Source organism: Oncorhynchus keta, chromosome 35 (assembly GCF_023373465.1).
Source record: "Oncorhynchus keta strain PuntledgeMale-10-30-2019 chromosome 35, Oket_V2, whole genome shotgun sequence".
NCBI lineage: Eukaryota > Metazoa > Chordata > Actinopteri > Salmoniformes > Salmonidae > Oncorhynchus > Oncorhynchus keta.
In genome coordinates, this window is record NC_068455.1 from 69,435,188 (window position 1) to 69,454,485 (window position 19,298).

At 42.4% G+C, this 19,298-nt stretch overlaps 1 protein-coding gene across 1 annotated transcript; it reads left to right on the forward strand.

The window, feature by feature from the left end:
• The first annotated feature begins 273 nt into the window (after positions 1 to 273).
• Positions 274 to 9,505, forward strand: LOC118368922 (nuclear factor 7, ovary-like). Its single transcript, XM_035753411.2, has 10 exons — positions 274 to 461; positions 1,246 to 1,373; positions 1,608 to 1,948; positions 2,050 to 2,245; positions 2,617 to 2,712; positions 4,350 to 4,583; positions 4,687 to 4,834; positions 6,622 to 6,648; positions 7,270 to 7,537; positions 8,377 to 9,505. Exons 1-10 carry the CDS (start codon positions 455 to 457, stop codon positions 8,645 to 8,647), a joined length of 1,716 nt encoding a protein of 571 aa, XP_035609304.1. The 5' UTR covers positions 274 to 454; the 3' UTR covers positions 8,648 to 9,505.
• The last annotated feature ends 9,793 nt before the right edge of the window (positions 9,506 to 19,298 follow it).

A 19,298-nucleotide genomic window follows, 5' to 3' on the forward strand; every position in this document is an offset into this window, starting at 1 on the left:
TTGTGATGTCGTGGTATTGGGGTTGAGTAGGGCGTGCGTAAAGGTGGCGACTAGAGAAGCACTAATTTCCTACCATGTCCTGTGTTCGTAAAGCATTTGACTAGGATTGCTGATCAAGGATCAGTTTTGCATTTTGACCGTAATATGATTATATGGACTTGGATAAGGGGCCTGATCCTAGATCTGCACTCCTAGCGAATACAGGCTCAGGTGAAGTTTGGACACACCCACAGTGCTCACTGCTCAGATCAAAGTGAGAGAGGGAGGGAGATACTGCAGGGTGTGATGTTGAGCTGGAGTGGAGAGACACTAGTGAGTTTCACAGGGCCTAAACCTGTTGTGTATTTCCATAGACTGCCAAGTTCAATACAGTGGAGTAGGGAGAACGCTCTGGAGTCCTGTACAGAGACACGGGACTGTGTGGACACATGACAAACAGGATACCGTAATCAGCATGCAGAGTAAGTCAACCTTTTTATATTTCTAAATTTTTTTATCCCTTTTATTGTAATATGTCATCAAGTTGGTTACCAAGAATGATTGTAAACTTGTTTGGACAGCTTTTTTTCACAGCATGTGAGGAGTGTTTTCATAAGTGCATTTAAAGAAATGTTGATCTAGTATATAGAACAATTTACAAAAGTATGACTCAATGGTATGGGTGGAGAAATTATTTTTAAAGTCAACATGAAAGAATAGTGTCAGTGTTTTTGTTTTAGCATGAATTTGATAATAGTTCTGTGGAAATTGACATTGGTTATTTTGCCATATGGTCTCCCTGTAACTTCAAACTTCCTGTATTTGTGAAGCTGTTTGGTTAATAGTATTGTTATTTGAAGTTGAAAAGGTATTTATCGAAACAAGGCATGTCATTTCTGTTCAAGTAGGTGGTGTCCCAAAGAGCACCATATCCTCTATCCGTGTACTACATTTGACCAGAGTGCACTGTACAGGGAATACAGTGCTATTAGAGACACGGACAGTACGCATCCATGCAGATTCTTTTAAAACCTAGTGCAGGTACAAGGTAGACGTACAGCCTGCATTTCTACATTCCAGGGGTGGTTTACAGCTGAAGCGTTTGGAACAAGCTCTTTCATGACCTGTTTGCTGATGGGAGTGAGCATTGTGTTGATGTTTAAAAAGTTAGGGCTGTGGTGCTCATTTCCAACATACTGGCTTTTTTGTCTCTCCCTCTTACGCACGTTCTCGCACACTCGCTCACTCGCTCTCCTCCCCCATCAGGTGTGAGATCCCCAGGGAGGGGGGGCACCTTATCAGAGGAGTCGTTCCAATGTTCTATCTGTCTGGAGGTCTTCGTAGAGCCTGTCTCGACCCCCTGCGGACACAGCTTCTGCAAGGCCTGTCTTCAGGTATCACTATTTTATAAAGCCTTTTTTACATCAGCAGTTGTCACAAAATGCTTTACAGTTACGTGGCCTAGACCCTAAAAAGCAAAGAAAACATTCTAGAAGGTATTAAGGAACCTAGGAAGAATACTAGACTAGGTGCTTCCAACCCCTCGTGTGTTTCCATTGACTACACATTTTCTTTAGTCCTTCTCCTCTTTCTCCTCCTCCCTCCCTTTCGTCCTCCTTGTTCTGTAGGGCTACTGGGATCACAGCAAGAAGTTCCAGTGCCCCATGTGTAAGAAGAGCTACACCCAGAGGCCGGAGCTCAGCATAAACCGTGTCCTCGCCGAGATCTCTTCCCAGTTCCAGGGGCTCGATGTGGGGGTGACTTCACCGAACACGAAGGCGGGTGCGGTGGCTGGGTCTCTGGCGGTGGGACATGGGTTTCACGGAGAGTCACCTGCGGCGGAGGGTGGAGAGTTCGCCCGGGCGGGCGAGGTGCCATGTGATGCATGCATTGGGAGGAAGATGAGGGCATTGAAGTCTTGTCTTAACTGTCCCGGGTCATACTGCGACGCACATCTCCGACATCACAAGTGAGAAATAAAGAATATAAATATTTTTCCGCCTTCTCCCTATGATTGAAATGTAATTGACCCCCACCCTGACACATAAGCTAAACTTGACCTAAACACAGGAAGGTGAAGTCTCTGACATCCCACCGCCTGGTTGAGCCCATGCACCGCCTGGAAGAGAAGATCTGTAAGAAGCACGAGCGCCTGCTGGAGGTCTACTGTCGTAACGACCATGGCTGCGTCTGCATCTCCTGCGCAGAAGCCTCACACAAGACCCACGAGATCGTCTCCGTCGAACGTGAGTGGAAGAAGAAGATGGTGAGTCCAGACAGATACAGCAAAAAGATAGGCTTGGCAGCCAGGCTTTAGCTCAGCGCGCTAACAGTCTTGTAGTGCACAGGATAACCTGGTTGACTATAATTACAGAAATTGTGTAGCGCTACAGTGCATTAGCTCAGCAGGCAGACAGACAGATGGGCAAGCTGAGATGTGTAACACTATATAACTTGTGGATACATTATTGTTGGGTACAGCCAGCCATTGGGGTAAGGGAGGTGATTTGGCATTCATCACACCGAGCATCTGCATCACATCTAGCCAGTAATTGCAACAAAAGCATCCCCTCTTGTGTATGTTTGGAATTGTACTGTACTATACATCAGACTTGGATATTTTCTGCCCTCACACAGAGTCATCTGGGCAAGTGGAGGTCGGAGCTTAAACACCTAATCAAGGAGCGGGCCAAGAAGTTGGAGGAGATCAACCAGTCCATACGGGTCATAAAAGTGAGTTCTTTGTATAAATGGTGATTTCATCAAAATGCACCACCTTTGACTTTGGTTGTGTTTCGTTGAGTGAGTGTAAACTGGATTGTATTCATTAGGGCAAACCGTAGCAAATCAACAATAGTGCATTGTACAGTTTAGTTGATTGGCATACTGCCTCTTGATCAGACACTTTTCCCTATTATTTCTGTAACATAAACATCTATCTTGACATATGATGAATAAAGTTATATGATGTATAAATGAAATGGAATACATTTGCATAGTGTCCCCGGCCCTTACGCTAGGTCTTACAGTTGACTACCATAGAAAGTGTTTTTGCTCCCATGTTTGTAATGGCTCTGGTCCATCCCCTAGGCCTAGGTAGACTAACCGGCGTGGCCAGTGTAAACATTTACCTGAGTGCCCACACCCTGTTTTAATCCTATACTCCTTAGCTGGAAACTCCCTTTGTGCACCAAAGAGGTTAATAAGGTAGAATTCCTGTAGGTTTTAAAGGGGAAATCCGGTATTCGAATAACAGCAAAACGACCACCCCTGCCACTTGTTTAGGTAAACAGCTGAGGCATGAGACTAGGGAAAATGTAGCCACTCTCAAATGCATAGACAGGCAGTAGCCAAGGTTGTGGCGTCATTTCCTGCAGGGATTACATACTGTAGACACAGCCAATTGAGACTAGGCTAAATGGTAGTAAACAACTCCAGTTCTCTCTGTAGCAGTACTTTCCACTCACTAAAGCTTCCTAAGTTCACTGCTGCACTGGGTGACCAGTCTCCTGGTCAGATATTGACTGTAAATAGAGCACATTGCAACTGCAGTTCACTTGAGCCATGTTTACAAATGCAATAAGGATGAGTTTACAGAGAGAGGGAATATATTGGTGGGTTACTTTCTGACTGGAGGGAGGGAGGGGGGAAAGGATGGGGGGGCATGATAACCAATTATGTTAATAGGTTCTGATTTTCAATGTTTTTGTATTATACACTTTTCCTGTGTAATCATGAACATGTGAAATGGAAAGGAAGTATAACAAAACACACACTGTTTCCTCCAACTCAAACCGGTAGATATTTGAATGTGGTCTGAGGGAGATAAGGCAGCCAGACCTGTTTGGCGAGTTGTACTGTTGGCAAACCGGGGTGGGTGTGTCCACAGCTTTAGTCACTTTGCAGCATTCAAACACCTACCTCAGCCGTGTGTGTTTTCACACCACAACCTCTCCTGTATCACCCCATCACGTCTTTATAGCAGTGCTCAGATGGAGAGAAATCTTTCACTCTCCTCCATCTCCAGAATGTCTGTATACAGTGCATTCAAAGTATTCAGAACCCTTTACTTTTTCCACATGTTGTTACGTTACAACCTTTTTCTTATTCTAATAGTTTTCCTCAATCTACACACACTACCCCATAATGACAATGTGAAAACATTTTTTTTTTAAATATATTTGCAAATGTATTTATTTAAATGTTTTTTCCATGTAACTGTTTGTCACTTTGCTTTATCTTGGCCAGGTCGCAGTTGTAAATGACAACTTGTTATCATCTGGCCTACCTGGTTAAATTAAGGTGAAATAAAACATTTAGAAAATAGAACAATGTCTCAATGTCTGTATGTCTATCACCTGTTTTTATAGAGCACTGCCCAGAGGGAGTTGGAGGACAGCTGGCAGGTGTATGCAGAGCTGCAGCGTCTAGTGGAGCAGAGCCAGGCTGAGCTGGTGGAGCTGATCGCTACGAGACAGCGTGAGGCGGAGAGGCATGCCCAGGATCTGGCCAGAGGTCTGGAGGACGAACTGAGCCAGCTCCGGAAGAGGAGCGGAGAGCTGGATGCCCTGGCACAGAACCAGGATAAAGTCATCTTCCTCCAGGTAGGCTAAGACATGACGAGGGGATACACAGACCCACACACACACAAACACGCATATATACACACACACCCGCAGTTAAACCTCTCCTCGTCCTCCCCTGCAGAGCCTGCCCACCCTGGCGCCCCTCCCAGAGCCCAGTAATTGGTCAGGCGTGAATGTGAACACAGACCTCTACCTAGGAACCATCCAATCATCCGTAAGCACCCTTGTCGACAGGTTCCAGGAAGAACTGAAGAGTCTGTATGGAAAAGGTGGGAAAATCAACCATTATTATATAGAACAAATGATACCTTGTTTTTCAGGGTAAACTAGTGCTGCACTACCCACAGCAGGGGTAGGCTACAGGTACTGCAGGATTTTGTTGCCACTGGGCACCACTCCTGACCAACTCAACTAATTGATCAGTCCAGTCAGTGCCTAAATTCAACACACCTGGTGTTCCACATCGGTTAAATCAAAAACATGAAGTTCTACGGCACTCCAATACCAGGGTTGCCTACCCCTGATCTACAGTATAAGGCTTTAGTCAAATGTGTAAAACTGACAATCGAGAGACAACCATTTTCACTTGCTTACTGTGACCTCACTTTCTGTTTCCAAATCCCATTTTTCACCAGATAGAAAATACCTGTAGGCACCAATCTAGGATCAGTTAGTTTCACTCAATCCTTACCTCAAACTGCAGGGAAGAAAAAACCCACCAAACTGACCATACATCAGTGTTTATCACGGCTCATAATAATGGCCAGAAAGGAGCAAATGGAATGGCATCAATGGAATGGCATTGGGTTGATGTATTTGATACTATTCCACTCCAGCCATTACTATGAGCCTGTCCTCCCAAATGAAGGTGCCACTAACCTCCTGTGGTGTCTATGTAGATGTAGGTCATTGGACTAGCACCTCTAAATATAAAGTGAGTAATCAGCTGGAAGTAGATGCCAAAGGTCAGCCATCTGTTAGTCACCTGTTTCCATCTCATTACTGACAGGGCCACATGAAGGTGGGATTAGCACTGCTTGTTTACCTCCATTGTTGACTTTGACTCTGACTGTCACTCGCCCGGCCGCGCTGACTGTCACTTTTCTTGGTACCATCTTTGAAATGCAAGAGAAAGGCCATAATGTATTTTTCTAGCCCAGCTGAAATTTAGATTTTGGCCACTAGATGACAGCAGTGATTGTGCAAAGTTTCAGACTGATCTAATTAACCATTGCATTTCTGTTCAGAATTTTGTATCAAGACTGCACAAATGTGCCTAATTTGTTTATTAATAACTTTTCATGTTCAAAACTGTACACTCTCCTCAAACAATAGCATGGTATTCTTTCACTGTAATAACTACTGTAAATTGGACAGTGCAGTTAGATGAACAAGAATTTAAGCTTTTTGCCAATATTACATATATCTATGACCTGGGAAATGTTTGTTATTTACAACCTCATGCTAATCGCATTAGCCTACGTTGGCTCAACCGTCCCGCAGGGGACCCACCAATCCTGAAGAAGTTTTAAAGTACAAAATGGAAAATAAATAAACATAAATATGGATGGTTTTTGTTCTTCACTGGTTGCCCTTTTCTTGTTGCAACAGGTCACAAATCTTGCTGCTGTGATGGCACACTGTGGCATTTCACCTAATAGATATGGGAGATATCAACATATGATTTGTTTTCAAATTCTTTGTGGGTCTGTGTAATCTGAGGGAAATATGTGTCTCTTAGTTCACACGTTTGGCAGGAAGTTAGAAATTGCAGCTCAGTTTCCAACCTTACTTTGTTGGCAGTGGGCACATCCTGTAGACTGTCTTCTCTTTAGAGCCAGGTCTGCCTACGGCTGCAGCTCTCAATAGCAGGGATATTCTCACTGAGTCTGTACATAGTCAAAGCTTTCCTTAATTTTGTGTCAGTCACAGTGGTCAGGTATTATGCCACCATGTTCTCTCTGTTTATGGTCAAATAGCATTTTAGTTTGCTGTCTTTTGGTTCATTCTTTCCAATTTCAAGTAACTATTTTTGTTCTCGCTCTGTCTTTTGCAGAGCTCAGGCAGCTGCAGAACTATGCAAGTGAGTACAGTTACCTGTATTTTGTTTTTTAGATTGGTGCGAATTTTGCTAAACATACTCTTTGAAACAACTTTGTTTTATCGTTAATGATAGAATCCTGTGGACTTCTAAAATGTTGGTTGATATTAGAGGAAAATTACAAGGCCTTGTTTGAACCTCCGTAATTCAGCTTTGTCTATACTTCACTGTCAGTACTTGTTCATGATAACAGTTAGGTTTGATACAAACCTGCAGTGGAGGTTGGTGGCACCATAATTGGGAAGGACGGCACGGAAAGGGCTGAGCAGAGTAAGTGGAAAGGTATCAACAACATCACACATGGTTTCAATGTGTTTGATGCCATTCCATTCGCGTCGTTCCAGACATTTATTATGAGCCGTCCTTCCCTCAGCAGCCTCCACCGGTTGTTTACTCCAGGAATATGTCCACTCCTCCATTTTGTTTGGTGAACTACAGTACATACATTGTTTTAAATGGAACTTGGACTGGTCACAATATAACCCACCCTCTTCCAAATATAACTTACACTCTTCTCATAAGAACACTCTTCTCATAAGAATCAATGCTGTTCTAAATAGAATCAGCACTGTTCTCAACATGGCTGTCTCTCTGCTCCTCCAGCTGAAGTGTACCTGGACCCGGGCACTGCCCAGAGGAACCTGGTCCTGTCAGAGGACGGTCGCCAGGTGATATACGAGGAACGGAAGCACAACCAGTCGGAAGGCACTCGTCGCTTCAGCCCTGCACTCTTTGTGCTCGCTCGCGAGGGCCTCTCCTTTGGACGCCATTACTGGGAGGTTGAGGTGGGCCGCAAGACTGCCTGGACTGTGGGTGTGATGCGGGCATCGGCCCGCCGGAAAGGAGAGATAAAGCTGAGCCCTGACGGAGGGTAATGCTGACTTTCTATTTAATTGTTTTAATTTTTCAATTAAAATGTCATTCATATTAAGGATTAAAGTTCAAATGTAATACAAAAAGCAACACATCCTTCCACAAATTTGAACACAAAATATCACAAATTGCCCAAGTGGTGCAGTGGTCTAATGCACTGCATTACAATGCTAGAGGCGCCATTACAGACCCGGTTTCAGTCCCAGGCTTTATCACAACTGGCCGTGATTGAGAGTCCCATAGGGCAGTTTACATTTGGCCCAGCGTCGCCCGGGTTAGGGGGGACTTTACTTGGCTCATTGTGCACTAGCGACTCCTTGTGGTGGGCCCGGGCGCCTGCAAGCTGACCTCTTGTCAATTGAACGGTGTTTACTCTGACACAATCGAAAGGCTGGCTTCCGGGTTAAGCGGGAGGGTGTTAATAAGTGCGGTTTGGCTGGTCATGTTTCTTAGGACGCATGTCTCGACCTTTGTTTGCCTCCCAAGCCCGTTGGGAAGTTGCAGCGATGAGACAAGATTGAAGTTGGGGAGAAAAAGGGGGTAAACAAATGTATACAAAATGTATAATAACAATAACATATTCAAAAAGCTTCAGAGTCTAGATAGATTTCATGACCTTATTGTTACAAAGCATATTATTCAGTGTAGCAAAGTCATTTTTTTATCCTACCTTTTTCAAATATTGTTTTATTTAAATTTTATTGCTAACACTTGCCGATAAGGGTACATGAATAGACATGAACAAATAGCTAGTTAACATGAGTTAATACATTTACAGATAATATATGGATGTGATATTTAGCAAGAATAATAATCTAATGTCAATTAATCACAAAGGTACTGGTGCCTGTGGCTGAAGAGTGGGGAGGTCAAGGCTCTGGCATCCACTCGACAGCCCCTCCAGCTGACCTCTCACCCCCAGAAGATTGGCATCTTCCTTGACTATGAAGGTGGCCAGTTGTTGTTCTACGATGTCAAGGCGCGCACGCACCTCTTCACGTTCGTGGATACTTTCAGTGAGAGTTTGTATCCGATATTCAGTCCCTGTCTCAACCAGGATGGAAAGAACATGGCCCCGCTCATCATCAGTGCTGTGAAACATAGCTGAGACATAACATGGCATGGGTTGTGTCCCAAATGGCACCCTATTCCCTATACAGTGCACTAAGTTTGACTGCACCCCTATGGGCCCTGGTCAAACGTAGTGCAGGGAATAGAGTGCCATTTGGATGCAACTTGACGACAACTCATTCTGCTCAGAGATTGACCAATCACAGTTTAGCCACTTGATTAGGGGCCTGAGTTCTTCCTCACTGTGTGATCTTACCAGGAAAAACTGTGGTACCCAAGTGATAGCCAATATACTATATAACTAAGGTCCAGAGTTTTCCTCAGGTTAGGTAACATGGTGAGGAAAGCTAATGTTTGATTGACCTTACTGTCCAGATTCTTACTTGCTTTAATACACAGAAGTCTAATGCTTTACATTTGAACTATTTTGATAGCTGGATTAATCAAAATTGACATTTAGTTGGGTATTGCCATACTTTAATTTGATTATTGCTTTACTAAACAACTAAACATGTTAAGTATTTGTTAAAGGGATCGATCTTTGGATTAAAATATATCTTCTAAAAATCCTTACTGTGGAACAGTTGACCTTTTTTATGTGTCTAGAAGTAAATTGAAAGCTATAAACATAACTACGGTACAGCAACTTCGTGTGTGTACGAATGGAGTCCTGACTCCGACATTGCTTATGCTAAAACTTCTATTCCATTGTTTTACTTTTTGATTGGTGTGTATTCTTAGATATTACTGCACAGTTGGCGCAAGGAACACAAGTGTTTCACTACATACACAATAACCTCTTAAATATGTAAATACAGTACAGCAAATTCAGAGAAGTTTTTTACTTTTGTACTTCAATCTGCAGCTTCTAAATAAAGATGTTCTATCAAGTAAATGGCCCCTGATATTATATTCAACCCAAGTCCTAGGAAAGAAAACCACTATAGCAAAGTTGTGAAATTCACAGTGGACTTGGAGTTATATGAATGTGTCTGGACTATCATTAAATGTAAAGACTGTATATTATCAAATCAATTGTCTAGGTTTAATTATTATGTGACTAAAATAATCATGTAAACATTAACTAGGAAGTCAGGGCACCACGGAAAAATGTTTCTAATTTCCTGAATATAACTTGAGATATCTGATCAATTACTCATAGATTTAATGAATTATTACTTTTGTCATCAGTTCTCATTACTGAACGTCGCAAACCCTTGAATATCTGCACGAACCCTAGTTTCCGTAATGAATCAGCAATATACAATTTGGCTTAATTCTTTATTTACTAACTAACTAATCACAGAAATGCATAACAAACAGAATTTGGTTACCAACACTGATTGAAAGTCCCTAGTGGGTTAAGCCAAAATGACTGCTTGGTAGACAAAGGGGTGTGAATAATTATAATCATTGAAATCCTTTGCAATGAATGGCCGCTCATTCAATGTATATATTTATGCCTGTATGTCGGTCTTCTCTGTTGGAATACTCAATCGTCCTGCAGAGTTCATCAGTCTCTAGTTAACGTTCCCAGAAGTCACATTGTCTTTTGTGGTTGTAGGTGGTTAGAATGTATACTTCAGAGTAACGTTTGGAAATGTTCTCATAGAGTAGATGCTTCGACGGTTGTCGGTATTCTTGTCCTACATATTTTCACAAATAGCTTCATATTTAATCACACGTTTCACATATTTTGATTTCCCAGCAGGGAAATGTACACAATAAGAGACGGTGTTGTGTGTTTCCTGTCCTCCATGAAACACACTCGACATGACTTTCCCTTAAGTGTCCACAGACCATTCTCAAAAATAGAATATTTAGTTCTCCATTTTGGGAATTAGGAGACTCTTTGTTCTGGTAGACTCTCTCCCTCAATACTGCATGGCAGTATTAGTGGTTCCTTGTGAGCTTACACCGTTGGGGACTTAGAGGTAACCAGCATCACGGCTTTATTGCTCCAGACCACCACAAGGGGGAGTTAGAGCACTCATGCATTTGGGTCCCAATGTTTATATGACCAATCATATCAAGTGGTTCCATTGAGTTTGAAGTCAGCCACCTGTCCCTGGTCACTTTCTTCAGCAAAGATGGCTGACAAAACATTAAGGTGGAAGCAAATTTAAGTAATTATAATGTCACGAGTCAAGCAAAAATATAGAACTGAGAGAAATGTTAGTTAATGTAGAGACAAACGATTGTGCATATTATTATTTTTTTGTCAAAGTTCATTTGCAAAAATTGCTATTTATCAAGATGGCTAGCTGGCTAAATGTTAGCTGGTGTTATTTAATGTTTTAGGAACTCCTGAGAACTAGCAAACCAGGCTTGTCATCTTGGGAAACAGTGAATGTAAAGAATCTAGCTTGCTAAAGCATTTACAGCTAAATGAATGGCCTTGCCGTGCAATGCAGCGGAAGTAACATTGCTAAATATTTACTTGCAAATTGTGTAGTGGAGGATAAAAATAACTATGCCTATGGATGTGTAGCTAGCTACAGTATGCAGCCGATCTGTTTATGGGCCCTAAAACCTTAGGTTCTGAACTAATATTCATACCATTCTATGAACCTCGGCTATCATAGTTGCTGTATCAGGCTTCAAGTCTGAATGGCATTAATGAAGCCTATTGATAGACTAACTTTATTGTGCCAAGGATGCAAGTCCTATAGACATGTACTGAAATCATTACCACGCATGAGATCCCCACATTGTAGCCTGTACATTGATTATATGCACTGATCATGTACTCCTCATTGGTAAACAAAAGTGGTTCAGGTATTAATCGGAGACATAATTTTTCAGTCATCCAATACCAGGTGTATCAATCTCCGTTCTTTGAATGATGCCGTGTCGGCATGTATGTATTACAATTATACACTTCAACAATGTTTACCGCTCCTGGGACATCAATGGTTACATATTGTAACTATGCGGTAGACTTGAAACGTGATTTAAGGCTGATTTGTAATTCATATGCATATCTAACTCCATCTGCATTAATCTGAGGACGCAGGATAGTATTCGAATGAGATGCTTAACTTCAACCAGTGGAGAATGTGAAATGCTTTATTGAAAGAAGTTCATTATCCAGGTGTTATAAATAATACATGCATTATAATTGATAATTGTAATATATTACAAGTTCAATCTGTACTTCAATGCACGGTAAGAACAGAGGTAAGAACAGAAGATGACAACTTATGATTAACGACTTATGATTACAGTGCTACCCTAATATTCTCTGTTCATCACAATTACAATGTCTCTAGTAGTGTTTCCTAACCTTTGGGCCAACTGGGGGTCTTAAGATCGGGTGAGGTGGCGATGACAGGACTGGCTTCCTCTCTCACATCAAAACATTCCATCCATCTGTCTCTCGTCTGCTGGTGAGAGAGAACATGATTAAGCCTTTTTTTAAATTCTAACACGGTCAGTCATAATTATCAGGAGGTGAAATGCAAAACTGACCTTGAATCATTAACTCTGGGACTACTATATCTCTATCTGTATTTCAACGTAAAGCATCTCTTTAATAATACTTCCTGTTGACCCGAACAAGTGACCTCTCACCTATGATCATGCTGTGCCCTCTGTGTCAGCCAGTTCAGACGCGGGAGGGGTTCACCAACACTGCTGATATAACCTAGAGGATTTAGGGAGAAGGGGGATAAGGGTGAAGGAGAGAGAGATTGTGTGTGGTGTCTCACCTGGTGTCCACAGAGTACTTTATGCTGAAAAACAGACACGTGTCATTATTAGACATAAATACCACTTGAAGCTTGATGACTTGATCATTTGAATCAGCTGTATAGTGCTAAGGCAAAAACAAATGTGCACAGGTGTTTGGAGCATTCTGATATGCCACAGCTGGAGAGGTGTGAGGTTCGCCACTATACTTAAAGGGTGATTATTCCAACTCTCTGTGAAATGCTGCAGATCTGCCCGCAGATGAGGTAGGAACACATATCCCACACAGAAAACGTGGAAAGAATTTGACAGGTAAAGGTATCCTTCTTCCTCCAAACTGCATGTGAGACAGGTTCCATGTACAAGACGGGCAGAGAGAAAAATAAGTTTAATTACCTCTGGTTATGGACAATTTTGCCAGCAACAAAGCTTCCACGGCCTGTTTCTGCGACAGTGAACATCTGGCATTATCTACATTTTGGACCCCTTGATCAGCTCACACTCTGAAAGTAAGCTATTTTATTTTTTTGTAGATATGAAAAAAGTAACTGAGATGACCGTTTAATCTAAAGCAGCAGATGTCATATTCAGGATACGTCAACACAGCACAGAAAGCTGAACACCAGACTGGTATTGTGGTTGTTCATTAGGTGATGGGAAATATGCTGTATGTATACAAACTAATGTACTTACAACTGGTATCTTGAAAAGAAGCATTGGAAATAAAAGTGAAATGTTTAACCTATTAACCTGCTTCATTATTTATGTATTACCAGTTGAGGAACTTCTCCAATTTCATACATCATTGAACATTTGTCTATGAATAAAAAAGTTAACTTAGTTTTTTTTAGAAAACATACATGTTAGTACCTTATCAATTTATGATTTGTATCAATGTGGATGAGAGACGGGAGCAGGAACAGAGTATTTTTGACGAGCAATGCAACGAAACTGGCAATGATAGCTGCACCATCTACACTCTGCAAAGACTCTTAGCCATTGTACACGATGGCCCATTGCTCAGACTTATTTGACCATTATAAAGCCCACATGGGGCATCCTTGCCTTACTAGCTCTGAATTTCTGGTCTAAATCTTCATCTGACATATCAGAATAGCGTTCCCTGACAGACGCAGTGATCTTTCATCCTTCTGTAAACAAAGCTAACCGTTACACTGTCATGAAATATGACTACATATCGACTATGAAACAAATAGGACATGGCCTGCTTATGAGTTGCTATAAAAGAAAGTTTGGTTAATTCAATTGAAAAATGGCGAGAACAGGTATTCATAGCTAAATGCTTTTGGTTAGCTTGAGAATAATAATTGCTCCTATGATTTATCATTCTACTGTGTATTTAATATAGGAGAATGTTATGAACCTACACTGAATCTTAGGAGCTATGTAAATGTTGGACGGAAGAACGCCCAGTGCTGCTTACCTGAGATGTCATCACACAGTCCTTCTTCGTAGGTTTCCGCTATGACTTAATAAATGTCGGAAAAAAGTTGCTTTCAGAACAATTTTTTTTAAAATTGAAAATAAAAATGTTTTTTCTCGACAAAAAAACACATATGTACCTCCATAGCGTATTACAATTTGACGTTCACATTTTAGTAACTTAGCAGATGCTCTTACCCAACAATTAGAGTTAAGTAACTTGCTCAAGGGCACATTGACAGATGGTTCACCAAGTCGGCTCGGGGATTCAAACCAGCTTTCGGATACTAGCCCAACCCTCTTACCTGCTACGCTACCCGCCACTCCGGTATGTCTATTCTATGTGTTACTAATTTTTGTGTTGAGTGTATGAATCTTCTAAATGTTAATCAATGAAAAAGTGACCTAGGACTGTGGGCAAAGAATGGTAAAAGACATGGCCTAATAAAGGGTTAATCTTGTTCCCCTTTCTGCACAGTGGTCGTGGAAGCATAAATTGATGAAGAGGCGGCGGGAGAGGGGTATATTTTGGGGAGTGGGGCTGTTGGGGGCATTAGTGTAGTGTGTCAGTGTTGATCAGAGCAGTCACTGTCTACAGTGGTTCTCTACAGCAGCTGCCTTCTGGTGAGTGTTCCCATATCTCTATTTTTCTCTGTCTGTCTCTGTCTTTCTCTGCACATTTTCTCTATACCTTAACAGCTTCAGCAAGAATACACTAAAGGTATAGGGAATTCTATAATGTATTTTTGATTGTGTTTGTATTCCATCAGGACCGATGGGAAAGAGTTTAATATCGTTGATAATGTTAAGCTTGATCTCAGCTTTTTGCTTTTGTACTAAGCTGTTGAAATATCTTGATTGTGTACTACAGGCGGATTGGAGGATGCATATGAAAACAAACCATTTGTAATTATCTGATAATTAAATGGCTTGACAAGATCCAGAAAGTCTCTTTGTGGTTATTATTATAACAATCTATTTTTCCTCCAAAAGTTAACACTCATTCACTTATACTTTACTTTGATATACCGGTACCAGTCATCTTTCAAATCCATGAAGAGAAGTGCACACGTCTGGAAAAAGAAGAGCTTATACGGATGCACCCAAGTTGTTTATGACAGAGCAGATGTATGAATAGCCAACCTTCTATCCATGGTGTGCATTCCAAATGGAACCATATTCCCTTTATAGTGCACTACTTTTGACCAGAGCCATGTGGGCACTGGTCAAAAGTAGTGCACTGCATAGGGTATTATGGTTCCATTTGGAACGTAGGCCATGTGTTCATAAATGCTTGTTGCCCAAATTCCAAAGCGGGTGGGCCAGAGCGGGTGGGTTTTAACATGCTGACAACCTGCTTTCCAAATCAAACAACTCTTGCCTATGTCAATTTAACATTGGGGATAATCCAAGTAATGAATGCCCACACGCTTATCAACAGATCTCGCTTGGTTCGTCATCAGAAGTGGCGAGGACCACATTTGTTGTTAGTGTTATAATTGTAATTCTTCAAGAAACACTAGAAATTAATATCCAATATCCTGGTTTGAGAAATAGATTTTGGAGACGATATTAACATCCACCCATTCTTCATGGAGACCTTTTTGTTTTAAAATACACCTGATGTTACTGCCCGCTTTATGGCCTGCATCTCACAGGTCAGATATCACAGGTTGGACAACGTTCCCAATGTCAATCAAGTGTCACAGAACACTGCAATGTAAAGTGTGACAGTGCATGGTGTTCTTTGCCAGCAATGGCTTACCTAGCAGGAAATAATGGAAATCTGGTGGAGGAGCAGGTCCATTGTTCCATCTGTCTGGACGTGTTCACCAACCCTGTCTCCATCCCCTGTGGACATAACTTCTGCCGCTACTGCATCCTAGACTACTAAAAATGGAAAGATAATAACACAGGGAATTAATACACAATGATCATTTACTCATTGTAACACTGCTCTAAAATGTTTTTTATCATGTTATGAAGTCTAAATATTGTGAAGTATGATCCAGTACCCAGAGGGAATATCATAATATAAACAACTAGTATGCACACTTGTGCAGTCACAACTGGGGTTGCAAAATTCCCGAAACTTTCAATAAATTCCCTGGTTTTTCCCGAAATCCTGGTTGGAGATGTCCTGATTATTCCCTTCTGATTCCAGGAATCCTCCAACCAAGAAAACCAGGGAATTTATAGAAAGTTAAAGGAATTTTGCGACCCTTGTCTCAACTATGCAATAATAAATATGTAAATATCATGTAACAATGTATAATAACATAGTAATTACAATGGTATAAATGGGACCCCAGAATGCAATACTGCTTCACCTTAAGTAATGGTACTCCCAGCTATAGTCCAGCGCCCAGAGGGAGATCGAGGACAGCAAGCAGATGTTCCAGGAGCTGATTCGCTCCATCCAGAGGACCCAGACTGAACTGGTGCTGGCCATCAAGGAGAAGCAGAGCGAGACAGAGAGGTGTGTATGGGAGGTACTACAGTACCCATAATGCTCTGTGTCGTGTATCCGGTGTTATCTTACTAAAGACGTTCCTGATGGAGAAAATGGCGCTGACAGATGGCAGCTCTGCTTCTAGCGCCGAAGCAACTTTTCAGTATTTCGTTTTTTTTGTCTGTTATTTCTTACATTATTAGCCCAGAAAGCTTTTTGTGTTATTACATACAGCTGGGAAATAACATTTGCATATCAGATCGGGGGTAACTCACCAGCATTACGACTATGAATATGACTTTCCCGAATTGGATCCTTTGTTCATACCCCACAGGGCAATTGAACTTATCCCAAAGGCTGCTCCAAGACACCACCGGCAAAGAAGAGGTATTCGGAGTGGACTTCTAGCCAACTAAGGAGGCGTATACACCATCCACCACTTCAGAGTATTTTACTAGCTAATGTTCAGTCCTTGACCTATAAAGTAGACAAGCCCGGGGTGGAACTCCTTCCAGAGAGACATCAGGGACTGTAAAAAAATCTTTCACGGAATCATGGCTCTCTCCAGAAATATTGTCCCTGTCCATATAGCCAGCTGGGTTCTCAGTATATTGCACACACAGGAATAAAGAACTCTATGAGAAGAAGAAAGGAAGTAGTGTTTATTTCATGATTGACTACTCATGGTGTGATTGTGATAACGTACAGGAACGCAAGTCATTTTGTTCACCCAACCTAGAATATCTCACAATTAAATGTCTACCGTATTACCTCCCAAGATAATTTTATTTTGTTATAGTCACAGCGTGTATATTCCCCTTCAAGCTGATACCATGACGGCCCTCAAGGAATTACACTGGACCTTGTGCTGGAAACCACATATCCTGAGGCCGCATTTATTGTAGCTGGGATTTTAACAAAGCAAATTTGAGGAAAACGCTACCAAAGTTCTATCACACTTTTAAAAAAAAAATGGTTTTACCTTTATTTAACTAGGCAAGTCAGTTAAGAACAAATTCAATGACGGCCTAGGAACAGTGGGTTAACTGCCTGTTCAGGGGCAGAAAGACAGATTTGTACCTTGTCAGCTCGGGGGTTTGAACTTGCAACCTTCCGGTTACTAGTCCAATGCTCTAACCACCCTGCCGCCCCACTAGGCTACCCGCGCTACGAAAATTATTGACCATTGTTACTCTCCTTTCTGGGATGACTGCAAGGCCCTCCCCCACCCTTCCTTCAGCAAATTAGATCCCGACTCCATTCTGCTCCACCCTTCATATAGGCATAAACTCACACAGGAAGTACCCGTGCTAAGGTCTTTTCAACGCTGACCAATCAGAATCCATGCTTCAAGATTATTTTCAGGTGGACTGGGATATGTTCCGGGTTGCCTCTGAGAATAACATTGACGTATTCACGACAGGGTAACTGAGTACATCAAGAAGTGTGTGGGAATGTTGTTCCCACTGTGACTATTAAAACCTACCTTAACCAAAAACCGTGGATAGATGGCAGCATTCTCACAAAACATAAAGTGCGAACCACCGCATTTAACCACTGCAAGATGACTGGAAATATGGTCCAATACAAACAGTGTAATTACTTCCTCCGTAAGGCAATGAAACAGGCAACATCAGTACAGAGACTAAGTGGAATTGCAATTCTATGGCTCAGACACGAGATGTAGTATGTGACAGGTTCTACATACAATCACGGATTACAAAGGGAAAACCAGCCATGTTACGGACAACGACGTCTTGCTCCCGGACAAGCTATAAACACCTTCTTCGCCCGCATTGAGGATACCACAGTGCCACCGACACAGTCCACTCCCAAGGACTGTGGGCTCTCGTTCTCCATGGCCGACGTGAGTAAGACATTTTAATCGTGTTAACCCTTGCAAGGTTGCCAGTCCAGACAGTATCCCTAGTCTCGTCCTCAGCCGGCTGGAATATTTACGGACATATTCAATCTCTACCTATCCGTGTCCACTTGCGTCAATATGTCCACCATTGTCCCTATTGACACAAGAAAGCAAAGGTATCTGAACTAAATGACTATCCCCCTGTAGCACTCACTTCTGACTAAATGAAATGCTTTGAGAGGCTAGTTAAGGATCATATCACCTTCACCTTACCTGACACCCTAGAACCACTTCAATTTGCATACCGCCCCAATAGATCCACACATTATGCAATTTCCATTGCACTGCACACTGCCCTATTCCATCTGGACAAGAGGATTACATGTGTAAGAATGCTGTTTATTGAATATAGCTCAGCCTTCAACACCATAGTACCCTCCAAGCTCATCATTAAGCTTGGGGCCCTGGGTCCCATCCCCGCCCTGTGCAACTGGGTCCTGAACTTCGACGGGCCACCCCCGGTGGGGAAGGTAGGAAACAACACCTCAAATACGCTGATCCTCAAACCAGGGTCCCCACAAGGTTGCGTGGTCAGCCCCCTCCTGTATTCCCTGTTCACCCAAGACTGCTTGGCCACGCACATCTCAAACTCAATCATCAAGTTGGCAGACAACACAACAGTAGTAGGCCTGATTAACAACCATGATAAAACAGCCTACAGGGAGGAAGTGAGGGCCCTGGCAGAGTAGTGCCAGGAAAAAACCTCAACGTCAACAAAACGAAGGAGCTGATCATGGACAACAGAGAGAGCACGCCCGTATTCACATTGACGGGACCGCAGTGGAAAAGGTGGAAAGCTTCAAGTTCCTCGGCGTACACATCACTGACAATCTGAAATGGTCCACCCACACAGCCAGTGTGGTGAAGAAGGCGCAACAGCGCCTCTTCAACCTCAGGAGGCTGAAGAAATATGGGTTGCCCCTAAGACCCTCACAAACATTTACAGATGTACATTTGAGAGCATCCTGTCGAGCTGTATCACAGCCTGGTACGGCAACTTCGCCGCCCGCAACCACAGGTCTCTCCAGAGGGTGTTGTAGTCTACCCAATGCATCACCGGGGGCACACTGCCTGCCCTCTAAGATACCTGCGGCACCCGATGTACAGGAAGTCCAAAAAGATTATCAAGGACGTCAACCACTCGTGCCACGGCCACTCACCCCGCTATCATCCAGAAGG

Coding starts and splice junctions, on each gene's coding strand:
- LOC118368922 (XM_035753411.2), top strand. Junction 4,835..6,621: donor GAAGAGTCTGTATGGAAAAG/GTGGGAAAATCA, acceptor TGTCTTTTGCAG/AGCTCAGGCAGCTGCAGAAC. Junction 7,538..8,376: donor AAGCTGAGCCCTGACGGAGG/GTAATGCTGACT, acceptor TTAATCACAAAG/GTACTGGTGCCTGTGGCTGA.